Source organism: Aythya fuligula, chromosome 7, assembly GCF_009819795.1.
Source record: "Aythya fuligula isolate bAytFul2 chromosome 7, bAytFul2.pri, whole genome shotgun sequence".
Taxonomy (NCBI): Eukaryota; Metazoa; Chordata; class Aves; order Anseriformes; family Anatidae; genus Aythya; species Aythya fuligula.
In genome coordinates this window covers 4,835,296-4,849,359 of record NC_045565.1, presented here as the reverse complement: position 1 = coordinate 4,849,359, position 14,064 = coordinate 4,835,296, and the positions used below count along the sequence as shown (strand labels likewise).

The 14,064-nt window shown below is 52.0% G+C and overlaps 1 protein-coding gene across 2 annotated transcripts in view; it reads right to left on the bottom strand.

Annotated features, from left to right (window-relative positions):
- LOC116491118 (hexokinase-1) overlaps positions 1–14,064 on the bottom strand; it is a 40,506-nt gene that overhangs the window by 17,858 nt on the left and 8,584 nt on the right. Inside the window, exons 1-4 of one of the 2 annotated variants that reach the window (XM_032190849.1) lie at positions 13,738–13,887; positions 9,000–9,162; positions 5,119–5,267; positions 486–605 (exon numbers count right to left, since the gene is read on the bottom strand). In XM_032190849.1, coding sequence (XP_032046740.1) covers positions 486–605; positions 5,119–5,267; positions 9,000–9,162; positions 13,738–13,800 — 495 coding nt within the window. In that variant the 5' untranslated portion in view covers positions 13,801–13,887. Of the gene's footprint in view, positions 1–485; positions 606–5,118; positions 5,268–8,999; positions 9,163–13,737; positions 13,888–14,064 lie in introns of those variants that run through there. The other variant, XM_032190848.1, reaches the window with a different exon arrangement.

The following is a 14,064-nucleotide window of genomic DNA, read 5'->3' as shown; positions in this document are numbered from 1 at the left end:
GAACATACAACGCTGGTTATTTGCATGCCTTTTTAAAGGACACTGCTTCCAGGTGTGCTATCCAATTCCTCTTTGCACTGAGCGCCCGGCTATTGGCGCAGCTCAGCACCACTGCTTGCAAGGAAAACCCCCATCTGGATCAGTGTCCACATTCGGGAAGTTCAGCAAAGTCTGAGCAAATGCTGCTGGACCAGGTCCTTCCCAGTTACGCTCCATGGAGAGGAGAAAAAGGCTGCACAGGAGCCAGGCAAAATTGCTGCTGTGTTTACACGGTAAGCCATAATACCGGAGAGGTCACGCAGAGGCAGCACAAAACATCAGCTGGAGCTTTGTCATCTGTTAATCAGCTCTTTCAAACAGAAACGTAAATACAAACACCAAGCCTCACGGTGAAATGAGACCTGTCTGGGACGCTGCTTTCATAGCAGTGAGTTAATAACATGGTGGCTCTTCTGCGTAGTAAGAAAATCGGGAAATCTTCTTACCTCATCTAGCTTGGATTGTCGGCACGGGAAAGAGAACGTAAACCCAACGGGTAACTTCTTGTCTTTGATTTGTTGTTTCTCCATAAAGTCTCCCAGGCATTCAGCAACATGATCAAAAAGCTGTAAGAAAGGGAAGAGCATAAAGCCATCACTAGAGTACAGTCTGGGGGAGAAAAGATTTCCAACTGCATATGAAAACCATCTGGGATGGTGAGAAAGGGGAAAATATCTGCTCCAGGTTTTTAAAGACATTTTAATGACAGAACTATGAAAATGCTCTCAGTCACTGGATGTTAACATCTTAATAATTAATAAATTATGAAATATGATGTCATTTTATGCACCCAACTCTGCATTGCATCTTTCACATCCGCATCAAAATGCTCTTCCAGAAACAAGCAGCGCACAGCTCTCCTGCCTGCCCTAACGTTTGTGCTTAACATTTGATGAGAACAAAAGACACTTTTAACCTTTCAAGGACAGGAAGGACTATCTTAAAAGAACCTTTGGGGTCTGGTCCCACGTGAGGCTGAGCGCTTTTCCAGTGATGCACAGAAGATCGATATCCACTTCGCTCAAGCACTGCTGACACCAGAGAAGTCAGAAGTTGCAAGAGCCACCCAGGAGGACATCACCTCTCAAATCTCTTCCTAAAGCACACAGCTAACAAATGAAATGGAAACCTGGGGGATTTGTCTAAATGCTCTGAGAAACAACCCCAAATGGGAGCTTTTTCTGCCTTACCTAAGATGCTGAAGCCTGCAGGCAGCCAGTGCCAGGCTGCGGGTACCAATTCCCACCCAGCAGCCCCTCATGGCCCCATGGGACAGGCCAGGGAGCGCGTGGCCCCAAAAGGGAGGGTTGGCTTTCACACCAAGCTACTTGGGCAACCCCTCGGGTGGATTGCAACACTCAAAGCCAAAATCAAGCCCTGGCAATAAAAGCAACAAAAATACCCACCCATATCCACCTATAACAAAAAGCCATATGTGAACTGACCTGTACCCCAAATAGGTATCGAGCCTGCCAACAAGTCGCCTCCTGCCCCAGAAGATAACTTCATATTTTGTTTGATTCCTTGCGAAAATTAAGTAATTACATAATACTTAAAAATAAAAATCTATCTGCAGTGTTGGCAGGCCAAGGCCGTGAAAACTGCCCAGAAGATTGGGGATAATTGGAAGGGAGTACAGAATGATATCTGTTGGTTGCAATTAGCCTTCGCAGCTTCATTAAGAATAATTTACAGTCTCAGAGATAGGGCAGAGCACTACAGACAATTACGAAAACGACGAGGAATATTTTGCTGTTTGAAGCAGGTCAAGAAGTGGTGCGTGTAATGTGACAATTTAACAAACACCTTTAACCAATTCCTACTCTGAGATCGGATTGAATTAAGCAAAAGCACGGTGGTTTCCCAGAGAAAATGTTGCCAGTCCTTGTCCCAGGCACATCAAGGCCACTTCCCGGAGCACACACAGTGCAGCAGCACAGAAAGCAACACAAGCTGTGCTGCTGCAACACCGTTTTCAGCTGTCCCAACCATGGAGAGAGGAAAAGGAGTTACAAAAATAACTACAGCGAAGTAATAAAATAACACAATTTCTCAGGAGGAACACAAAAATAACAAGAGGATACGTCTCTATTATGTTTTCCATCTGAAAGTATCTTGCTTCATCGTGAACCTTATTAAACTCCCAGCTGCTACCAGGATTACGGATGAGAACCAGGGGCCAACTGCAATCCCCTCGGGAATTTGGAGAGCAGGAAACAGCAACATTGACTGAGGACATTGCTGCACAATCCCTCCCTTACGCAACAAACCACAACCACACAGAGACAGGGCCTGCTTTTCAGTTCCCTCAGCGATCCCAGATCGCTCACAGCAGTCCATACACTTGCTAGCATTTGCCTGTCAAAAACTCCACCTCCCCTGGTTAGCATCCAGCAAGCAGCACACAGCGACTCGTGCACGGGGAGTGCCAGTTACCCATTAGCCATATTCCTCATGCTACGGTAGCTGGGTCTAGTCAGTAACGTCTGGGCTGGCTGTGCTACCGCTTCCAACGAAGCGTGGAAAAAAGGCGTTGCTCAAAAGGAGGGGAAGAAGAAAAAAGAAGAGAGGCATTGATGGATTTTGCTGCTGTCAAATATAGTATGGTTTCTGCCAAGAAGCCTTAAGGAAGATGGGTATGTTCCTACGCCCACCTTAACACCCAAACCTCACAAACAGGACACAGCAGAAGCACCATCACAAAGTTCTGCGGAAGACGTGAAGCAACACAACCACCAGCCACCGAGCAATGCGGTACCGGCCCTCGCTGCTTCCCCTGGCCCTGGCCTCGCCTGCTCAGGTTGGGCTCCAAGAAGTTTCCGCAGGGATGCACTGGGCTGGCAGCCAGCAGACTTTGGCAAGCAGCTGAAGATCGGAGCTGAGGCTCAGCCTCTTGAATAGGGAAGACTTGAAGGAGCGAGGAGCTCACGGCTTCAGATCAGAACAGCCACAAATCCAAACCCTACCTCCAGCAGCAGCAGAACACACAGAGCTGAAATCAAGCCTTGAGCACACTCCCATTTGCTGCGTTGACACAGAAGACGGGATTCTTGCAAGTTTTAGACCTGCTATTACACTGTGGATGTCGATGAGAGTTTTGCCCTTGACTTTGACAGGGAACTGTCTCTGACCAGCAAAGGTGGCAGCCTGCACCTGACAGGTGGGGGAAAATTGAAGTGTGAAGGCAATGAAGTAGAAAACATCAAAATGAACTGTGCCATTGAGGCATGAGGCCATAAATCGCAATCCCTTCAATAAGCTGATTACATATCAGGCTTTTAGAGTATAATTCAGTGAAGTTAATGACACAGCCTGCTGAAAAACATATTAGTGGCCTACCCTGTGCAGGCAGTTCAGTCCCGTCCAAGTATTCCACTAATCTGGCTCAGAGATTTCGCAGTACCTCAGCCACAGGCATCAGTCATAAGCATCAAATCACCACCTGCCTGTGCTCCTCCTGGGCATCTGCCGTGTTTTCCTGTGAAGTCTCTCATCGAGCGTTTTCGTCGAGGTTGCATATTGTCACAGGACGCCTTCAGGCCTGGATGCAGTTCTGATGACGTTCACCTCTTTTTTTTCCTGTTAAATACTGGGAGCGACTGTCCACCAAGGCTCACTGGAAACCTTCCTTGCTTCCCTTCCCATTCAAAAGCCATGACGAAAGCTATCAGCCTGAGCTCCAGGCTGCTGGTTCCCGACAGCCAAATGGCCTTGGGATATTTAAAAATTAAAATACCAACACAGCAACACCCGGGAAAGAATGCAGACCTGATGTCTCCTCTCCCAGCTTCTCCTTAGTGTCCTTATCGCCTCTCCAGCAAGTCTCACCCTAAATCAGCCTGCCTGCACTGCCTGGGGCAGACGCTTGCCTCCTGGCTGTGCATGCAGCCCTGCTGCTTGTTGGCCTCCAGCCTCTGACCCCCCCTTCATGGAGGGGCAGCCCCAGGCTCCAAATTTGCCTCCTTGGCAGCCCACCTGACTTCTCTGCTTCCAGCAGTAACAGGCAGCGTAGCTCAGCTCCCCTCCAAAATCTTTCCATGGGAAAGCTGCTGCACGGCCTGTCACAAAGCAATGATACTAGGAAAGGTCTTTAGAAGAAAGGTATTTTATTGCTGCAGTTCAGATAGCCCAGCAATACTCCTTGCAAGCCATGATTGCCATCTCACACGCACCTTTACAAAGGTAGCAGCACTTACACACCTTAAGGATGTTGAGGTGGCTAAGAAAATATATTAAGGATAGAAATGCTGCTTGCTTTTTGTTATTATTATTCTTTTGAAACAAGCTTTAAGTTTTCTGCAAGCCTCTTGTTATACTTTTAAATGGCATCCTATTCTAGTAAAAAGTGTAAAAACCATGCTTTTTCCAACTATGAAATTACTTTTTGTCTTACACTGACACAGAGATAAAACTACCCATAAAACATTCACTGCAATCTGCTTCCTGATTATAAAAAGAAAACAAATTCTTCCAGCTAGCACAACTTGAAAACCAAGTAAGTGGATTCAAATATTTTCTACTCTTGGAACGTGGGGGACCAAGAAAAAAACAACAACAACAAAAAAACACATCATTTCTTCAGCAGAAATTAAGTTGAAATTGTCCCCAAATATCTTACCAGCTTCCTGTACTGTTTCTAACGTACTTGTACCCTTCATGAATGCTGAGTGGCTCAGACTGCCAGGACAAATATTTGGTCGTCGGGATTTTCTGTCCCCCATCTAGTGTTAAAACCACAGGGCTGCTCTGGCTATCTGCTTACCAAGGCCAAGTTGTTTTCCTGCTCTCCGTTCCTACCTCCAGAAGGTTAATTTACTATAAAAGCCAGAATTCTTATTTCTAGGCCAGTTTTCTCCTAACCGAGGCAGAAGTGTCCCACACAGTGACAGCAGAGCTGCAGCACCCAAGAATGCCCTGTTACTTGTTTATTCTCAGCGTTGACAAAGAGCTGTAGCGGGGTCCATGCATGTTGTAGGTGCAGCTGATAAGATGATAAGGTCAATCTTGTGCCCTTTTTCTAAAACGGCAGTGGGAAAGCAGCTGATCTTTCGAGAGAAGTCATAAGGAGGAGGCACTTACCCGTGTCCCGCTGCCGTGCATGATGTCTTCAGGCGTGTTATAGATTTCGCTTTCCATTTGTACTGTCTGCTTCTTTTCGTGCGACACCTTCACCCGCAGAATGCGAAAGTAAGAACCACCGAGATCCAGAGCAATGAAATCTCCTTTCTCTATGTGGAAAACAAGACACAAGCGATTAAAATGTGTAGGCAACATAAATGTGTGGAAAAAAGAAATAAGCTCTAGTAAGTACAATGCACAGGCAAACACACGGTTCTTATAGCAAGCAAGTTCTCAGCTGCAGGGCATCCAGGTGAAGTCCTGCACCACTGAAGGAGATATTTGGAATTTGTTAGGCTTTGTAAGCTCCTGAATACATCCCCAGGAGCCAGGGAAAAAGTTAGGATACCCTCATCTCCCTCTGTAGTGGAAAGGAATTGGGATTTAAAAGGTCTGGAGCCAAAACCAGCGTACCCCCACTGTCACAGACTCCGAGGTGTAATTCAGGTGACAGATGTGTGAGCCAGCTACCCGAGAACTGGCACTCTCAGTCCCCCTGGAGAGCAAGGCAAACAGATTTAACTGAACCGCTTCTGCTATCTTGTCTTATCAAAGAGGAAGCAAACAAAGACAGCAATCACTGAAGTCTGTGAAAAGATAATTTTGAGGAAAGCAGTGCACACACCTTATCACACAGCTGTGTGCATTCTGGCTGCAGTTAATCACTGAGGCTCTTTGCAAGCATTTGCCATTTTCTAGCTAAATGCAATGTGGAGAAACCTAGCAGGTGGGAAGGCCAGTACCTGCTGACGTACCGTGTCACTTCAAACTTCAGCTCAGCTCCCGGAGCCTTCTGAGGCCATGCTGCCACCAACACATCGTGTATGCACCTTACACAGAGGATTTCCAGATGCAGACTTGCCTCTGAGGTTGCTGTGCCCAATCTCAGGCCCAAACTCCTGAAGCCTGACTCAGTGACTGCTCCTCCTCATTGCCCCGTGCACCTCCAGGACCCCCATCCCACTCAGCACAGCTGGCGGGGGCATCCCTCGGGGCAGGACCTCGAATGGGAACAGCCAAAAAAGAAGCAAACACACTGCAAAAGGCTTCCTGGTTTTCCAGTGCTGCAGTGTAATGCAGCAAACAAAGCACCACCGGGGGAGAAATGACAAAGAACAAGAGCCTGAATACAGAAAACCTGACAAAAAGACAGTGGGAGCCCACAGCTCCTACCGAGCCTTGTGATTTTACGATGCAACCGTCCCTTCGTGCTGCTTAAGACAGGGGCAAACTCAGAGGTCCCAACATAAGATCATGCAGAGCTTGTCTACCTGTTTTGGAGCTTTATACACTGCTTAGCTCCAGTACAAATGTCCTGTCAAACATGTAGGCAGCCAGACTGCCTGATTGGAGCTTGCATAACAAATTCAGCTCCTCAGCCTTCACTGGGACAGGGCTAGAAGAAAAGCATTTAGCACAAGTACCTCATTAAGCCGAATACCTGAATACGCGTCCTCATCCTGGAGTATCATTTGTCCAATGTAAACCATTACCTCCGATGAATAATGAAAAATCAACACTGGACCAGATGGCCCTTCTTCAAGCCTCCATGCCCCAGTAGCACTTCAAACAAAGAGTGCACTTCAGCAATATCTCCCTGGCAGGAAACTAACAGATTAGCCCGTCTGATTTCCAGCGCAGTCAGCTCATTACAAGGTAACATTTAGCAAGGAGTTATCCTTCTGCATCAAAAAGAAACACCTTTGAATGCAACGTAGAGCTTCCTATATGCAAAGGAACAGTTTTCTTTCCAAATATTTCAGGAGCAGTATCTAATCTATACTTTATAAGACAAAAACACAATCAAAGCTGCTGTAAATTAATTTAGGCAGATCCTTTGGAAGCGTTTTGAAATAGCTTCCAATGTTGTTCAAGGCACTGCGGACAAAACCTCGTGGCTTTCATAGACTGAACCACTCTGAATGAAGCAAAAGGCCCTGCCAACAACAACATCAACACAGTCGCAAAAAAATGACTCAAAGGCTCCTTGTTAATGGAGTACACGAGCACAGACCCGAAACCAAACAACAGCATTTGTCTGAGCAGCCAGCTCTCAGAAAAAATGATCACACTCAAAGGGAAGGGCTTAAGAGATGGAAATCGGAGAGGGGCCAGAGAAAAGGACGGGGTTTCAGCCCTGGATGCTTATGGAAGGAGAGCTGAAGGCAGAAATTGTGGTCAGCCAGGAGCCACCCTGGGCACTGCAGCACAGACACATCCCGAGCCCGCCCGGAGCCTTTGGAGGCAGAGGGATGGGGACGGGGACGCTGCGCCTGCCCTGACGTGGCCAGCGCGAGCAGGTGAGTCAGGGAAAGCGATGCCATGGCACCGCCCACAGCAAATATTCCTCCTCGGTGGGGCCAGAACGTGCCTTTCCCAGGAAAACAACGCAATGCTTCTGCTTGTCCTTCCAGCAGCTAGCCAGGGAGTCGCTCGCAACCTGCGTACACAGACAACGAGCCAGGCACACAGAGATCATCCGGGGCAAACCACTGCCTTGCTCTAACTCCGTGCTGCAAACACAGCGAGCCTTAGAAAGCGATCTCTCACACCGCTCCTGGCCAGGCACACATCTCTTTTCCTCGTGCCGTATCTCCCAATCTCCCCAGTTTGTACCACAAAACAGCCTGCAAAATTACGCGACTCACTGCAAGCGGCTCTGATTTTCAACCCCACAGTGCCTGAGGGACCTGGGGACAGGTTTGTACTCAGCTGAACTCAAGCATGCGGGAAGGAAAACCGGGGATTTCAGACAAAAAAGGTTGGGATTTCCCACAAAAGCCACCTGGCAGCACTTGCACAAGGTCACCTCACCTGCAGTCCCATAGAGAAAGCCCTGCCTGTGACCCGGCGGTGTGCAGCCGCGAAATGGTTGCCTTTCTCAGCAGACTGCAAGTCTCAACGCAACATTTCAACACAACAGCCAGCAGCGCTCATTTAAGGGAAACACAGGGTTCAAGCTTGTTCTCCCTTTAGGCAGACAATAGCATTTCTATTAAAAAGCATAAGGTGGCAGAAAGCAACAGCAAAGCAGAACTATCGGAGATTTCCACCTGCCAGACAACTCCAGCTACTGCAGGCGTCTTGTTCCTTCACCCAATCGCTTCTTGATCTTAACTCAAAAAAGCCTCAAAACATGCAAGAACTGTTCAACAGCTGAAACTGTGTAACTGCTGCACATGGGAACTTAATTTGTGGAGGCACCAAAATACAGTTAACGAACTCACGCTATGGGAGATGGAAACCCAGTGTTAACACTAAATTATAAGTGTTTATAAAAGTATTTATATACTCTATAGAGAGCTTTGGTTTGTTTGCTTGTTTGTTTTTATAAATACTAAAATAAATACTAGGTGTAATCTGAGGCTCAAATACCAATACAACATCTTTTTGGTTTCTGATAGCTCAGCAAGTACCGGTTCGTACTTCCACTGGAAAAAATAAGTAGGAAAAGAGAGGTTGAGTCAAGCAGAATGACTAAAAGCCGCTATATTTGCTAGGACTAAATCACATGAACATGAGCTGCATAAATCAGAAATCTTATGCGAAGTACTGGTTCTTGGCAGACCAATCCCTGTGGAAGTGTCACCTATCGGCTGCTGGTGGGGGGACCGACAGGAACGGCTCTCCTGCTGCCACCAAAGCAGGGCTGAGACAGGAATCACAAAACCCTACAGTTTCTGTGGGAACAGCCCTGAGCACAGAGGGGAGGTTATGTCCAAAATGTTGTCTGGGCTCACCAGGGAGCAAATTGCTCTTGTTGTTCTCAGTAGTGCTTTGGTGTATTTCTATCAGGTGTTCCCACCATACTTTATAGGGTAAACAATTTCTCAGCCCCTTACCTGAGCCGTCAGGGATGGACCTCACAAAGGTGGGAAGCATTTTCACCGTGGCCGTGGGGTTGAAGTCTCGGGAGAGGCCGTTCTTCATCTCCCTCCTGAAGCGAGCCATGATGTCGATCAGCGTTTCGTCGGAGAGCCGCATGGCGTAAAGGTATTTATCAATCTGGGGAGAAGGACAAACACCACCACAGGGTGAAAGGCTACCCCGAGGTGCCCAAGCAGAGCCATACCACCCTTTAATTACAAGAACAATGCACTGTCCCTGCTTGGCCATGGGGCTCTGCCCAAGCCAGCAACCCAGCTGAGAGCTTCGTGCCTCATCTTTTGATACAAAATCAAGGAAAAGGTACAAGTGTTATGACTTACGTGGCCTGTAAGTCCATCCTGCTGCCTTCCCAAGGCAAGGCCCAGTCCTCCATCGCTCTGCCTTCTCCTTTCCCCAAGGAAATCTCACCCACAGCCTCACACTTTGTCTCCAGCCCTCCTCCCACTTCTCATCTCTCCTGGCTCTCCAAGAGCTGAGAAGCTGAAGCTCAATACATCTCTTTTTGCACCTTGTCCGAGCTGGGGGCATCGCCGCAATCCCCAGAGGTGCCTTGTAGCGAAACCTTTCATCATGAAGGGCTCGCCACAGCGGTTCCAGCACTGTGCTGCCAGCTGAGCCCCCATTTCTGTGTACCAGGCCGTTTTCCCTGTCCTGCCCCAAACAAAATCACAGCCAGAGGCTCAGCAGAGACAGAACAGCACTGCGGGCAGGTGGCGTCCGCCTCCTCCACACACAACATCAAATTACAAGGTGTTGACTTCGCCCTCGTGGTTTCCGAGGAAGGAAGCTTATCTCCCTGGAAAAAGGAGACGGTTCCAGTTCTGCAGTAATAATACTTTCCATAGTATCACGCCCGTCTTTATCATCAGGAAGAGCGAGAGATGCTTTGATGGCTCGCAAACACAACTTGGCCTTGCGGGGTTCTTGCTAAACGCACGTCCCACCCCTTTCATCTCAGCTGCCAGCCCGTTCTTGCCTGGTCTCATTATCTGCCTTGGAAATTTGGTTCCGCAAACAGTTCAGACCGAAGCCACACCTTTGGGATCACTTTGTGCTTGCAGCTCAGTGGGATCAAGAAAATAAAACCCTGCCCATGTCCTCCGTCCCCAGCAAAACTGGAAGAGCCACCTCGTGTTAATGGCCTCGTGGGCCATTCCTGCGCTGAGGCTGGAAGCCTGGAGAGCGCTCACCTCTCCCCTGACACGGCCGGGCATCAATAAAGCTCCCCTCATAAAACCCATGCACGCAAACGCCCCGTACAGCTGGGACTTTGAGACGGGGAGCGACGAATAACGCCGTGGGTGAGCAGGACGCGCGCCATCCAGATGCAATCAGACCCTAAAGCTCCCATAAAAGCAGCTCCCCGGGAAGCAGTGCCACACGTAGCCGAGGTGCCGATAGCTGATAGCCTATCTCCCCGTGCCAGGCGCCCTCACGCCGTGACCAAGCACTTCCACAGCCGGGCATGGACGGCACCACGGGCTCCCCGGCCTCCTCCTGACCCATGGGGACAGCATCCCGGGGTCCCGGCCGCGTCCCGTGCCACCCAGCTGGGCCGACAGCCCCGGCACGGCCCCACAGTGGAGGCAGAGCCTGGCTGGGCTCCGCCGCAAGCCCTGCCGGAGCTTTTTTTAGCCGCGGCGGCTGAGCAGTGATGTCAGAGCCTGAGGTTGTTCCCTTTTAAAGCAGGGGGGGGCCTGGGACTGGTCAGGCTGGCGGCAGCCCACGCCGCCACTCAGGGGCCTGCTCACACGAATCCAGGCCTGAAGGGCTCAGCCCCACCAAAAGCCCTGGTGTGGGCACAGATTTGGGGGTTTGTGCCCTCGGGACCAGCCGAGCCCATGCTCCCCAAATCTGCAGCAAGGGGAAATGGGAGGGAGGAGCCTTTTCCCCCCTGTGCAAACACAGCCCAGCAGAAAGCCGATCTCGGCCTTACCACAGGTTAGTGGCAGGGACAGAGGCACCCGGGCGGACCCACAGCCCCGAGGGAGCCGGGGCTGGCGGAAAGCAGGAGCGATTTGGGACAGGCTGTGTGGGCAAGGAGCAGAAAAGGCTCCTTTCTTTAGCTGCCACCTCAGAAGGGCATCGTCCCAGCGTGCTGCCGCGGGAGCCCTCCAAGTGCTCCATCAGTTTTTCCTTTCCCATTTTTTTTTTTTTTAAGCAGACAGAATTTGCAAACCGGTTTTTAAAAATAGGATCTCGCAATCCAAACCACACGCGCCTAAGTTTTCTCGGTCACATAAATAAAGGCTCTTTGTACGCAGGGAGAAGAATTTTTTGGAATCCCAAAATCGCGGGAGCCTCCGCGGGATGCTGGGAACGCTGCTGAGTGCGGAGCACAACGCGCAGCCCTCGCGGCCCTTCCTCAGACACGTGCCTCATTCCTGGGACGCTGGCTGCAGGCGGTGGTATCCAAGAGCAGGGCAATCCCATCACAACCCCAGAAATCATTAGCACCTACTCTCCCGACAGCTTTGCACCATCACCCTTCCCTGTGTGAACCACTTTTGTCGTGCTCTGCACACCTTTCGGCAGCAGGAATATTCACCAGGAGCTGAAGCGTGTTGAAACGCGTCGTTTAGGCACCCTGAAACCGCTTGTGCTCACCTCCCATTTATCAGGTTGGTTCCTAAAAAGCCTCTGTAGGGGCAGGTCATGTTTCGGGGGGGTTTAATACCAATTCTTTCATTTCGCACCTCGCTCCATCACCTTCTTTTCAAGGTTAATGATCAAAGCGTGGCTCCCGATTGCAGGACTCTTTGTGTTTTCCTTCCCTCACCAGGCAGCACGACAGAGAGGTTTTGTTCCCCTGGCAGGCGGACAGAAAGCAGGCAACACCTAGAGGCTCCCTTCCCCAGCGCCAGCCGCTGCAGGTCCAAACCTGCTGGAGCCAACAGGAGCTCGCTCCACGGGCACTTTCACAGCAGCTCTGCTGCTCCTGGGCCAGCAGCACAGGCAGCAGGGACACCCCTGTAACAAATCCATCCCCGAATTCACCTGCTGGGCACTCGTAACCCTCTCTCGTCCCTCCCACGCCCTTCAGAGGCATGCTCAAGGTGACCCGCCGCCCGCACCGCGGAGGCTGAGCACGTCAAAACCCCAGGAGCGAGGCCGAGCCCCGCGGGACCAACGCCTGGAGCTGCAGCCCCCGGCCAGCTGCGAGCACGCAGCAGCAGAAGGCGAGCGCTGCTCTTCCGGCAGCAGGGAGCAGAGGGAGGGACCTGCCGCGGAGCCCCGCACGCACGTACTCCGGCGAGCCGAGACGGGGCCAAATCCCACAAGCAGCACGCTGAGACGGAGCCCAAAGGGCCTCACCGGGTGGCAGGGCGGCCAAGTGAGGGGGCTCGGCCTCTGCTCGGAGAGGATACAGACAGGAAAAGCTGCCTCACGTCCTCCAACGCCAGCAGTCTGGTTTCTTTAATTGGCTTTTATTTCGCTCTCCCCACAAAACCAGAGGGCTCTAGCAGAAGGCTTCCCCTTGCCACCAGACAATAGCAGCCTCGTGGTGCCAGGGCAGCCCTCGATACACGACCCATGGGAGCACCACCGAGTGTCCCCCGTGCCTGCAGCCTCCCGATTCTCCCCCTCGCAGCCTTTCTGCTGCTCCTCGGGCAGCGTGCAACCTTACGCTTATCTGGGCTTGCTAAATATAACAGGCACAGCGAGACGCCCAAGGCCTTACCCAGGCACGCACGCCTGGCGCGGGCACGGCGCGGCCAAATCCCTCAGGAACAGGAAAAAAAGGGGCTGGGGGAAAGGCCGAGCTGCTGCGTGGGGGCAGGAGAGGCAGGGAGCTGCCTCGCGAGAGCTGCTGGGTGGAAAAGCAGACCAAATCCACCGAAGGAGATGGGGAAGGCAGGGGGTGCAGCCTCGGGTTTTATCCAGCAGAGGAAGGGGTGCGGGTGGGCTCTGAGGTGTAGGACAGGTGTAGGACAGGGCCCCCCGGGGGCCTGGTGCTGTCTGTGGGGTGGGAGGCACAGCACGGCCCTGCTGGGGCGTCCTCCGAGTGCTCTGGGGATGCTTCCTTCGGTGGGTGCTCGCCGCGCACGTAGCAGCACCAGAGGAGGTGGCGAGGGGAAGCCTCGGCTTCGTGACGTCAGCCCGGCCCCAGCGCGGGGCTGGGGGATGTTTGCAATCATTTTCCCCCTTCGCATCCCCAGCCCCGGGCTCTCAGCTCCCCGCAGCCCCGCTGGGCCCTGCAGTGCCGTGTTTTCCTCCACCCCATGCTCTGCGCCCGCTGCCCTGGTGGTGCTGGAGGCAGCCCCCTAGGGCTAAAGGCAGCCCGCAAACACCCCCAGGAACATTTCCCCTGCTCATCGCTCCCCAAAAATTCAGGGGCAGCGGCGAGACGCAACCCAAGAGCCAGCTGCAGGCCGTCGCCTTATCCCCATCACCCCATGCAGGAGCCATGGATGCCAGGGGGAGGAAGGGACATCCATCATCATCATCATCATCATCATCACCACCATCATCATCCTCATCCTCTCCACCACCATCCCCATCGCCCCGCATCCCCGGGGGGGCTGTGGGCAGGATTTATTCCCTCTTCTCCCCCTGCGGGGTCGCTATGGGGACGCGCAAAGCGACGCCGGCAGCGAAATCGGTGATTTCAAAAAAAAAAATAAAATAAAATAAATAAAAATAAAGAAGCGGACTAAATAAGGCGCTTCGTGGGGGGGATCTCGGCCTCACCTTCTTGACCTGATCCTCCTTCAGCTCGGTGAAGTAGTAGGCCAGCAGCTGGGCGGCGATCATCCTGCCGGCTGCACGGGCGGCTCCGCGCACGCAGCGATGCGGAGCCCGGGGATGGCCGCGCCGCCAGCCCAGCGCCTCCCCTTCCTCCCCTCCCTCCTCCTCCTCCTCCTCCTCCTCCTCGGCCTCCTCCGGCCCCGCCCGCAGCCCCCGCGGCGAGGAGGAGGAGGAGGAGGAGGAAGGAGGAGGGCGATCCGCCGCCCTACCCAGGTTTTCACAGCAATCCCCCGGCCACCCAGTGCCCGCTGCGCGTTCAGCTCCAGTGGG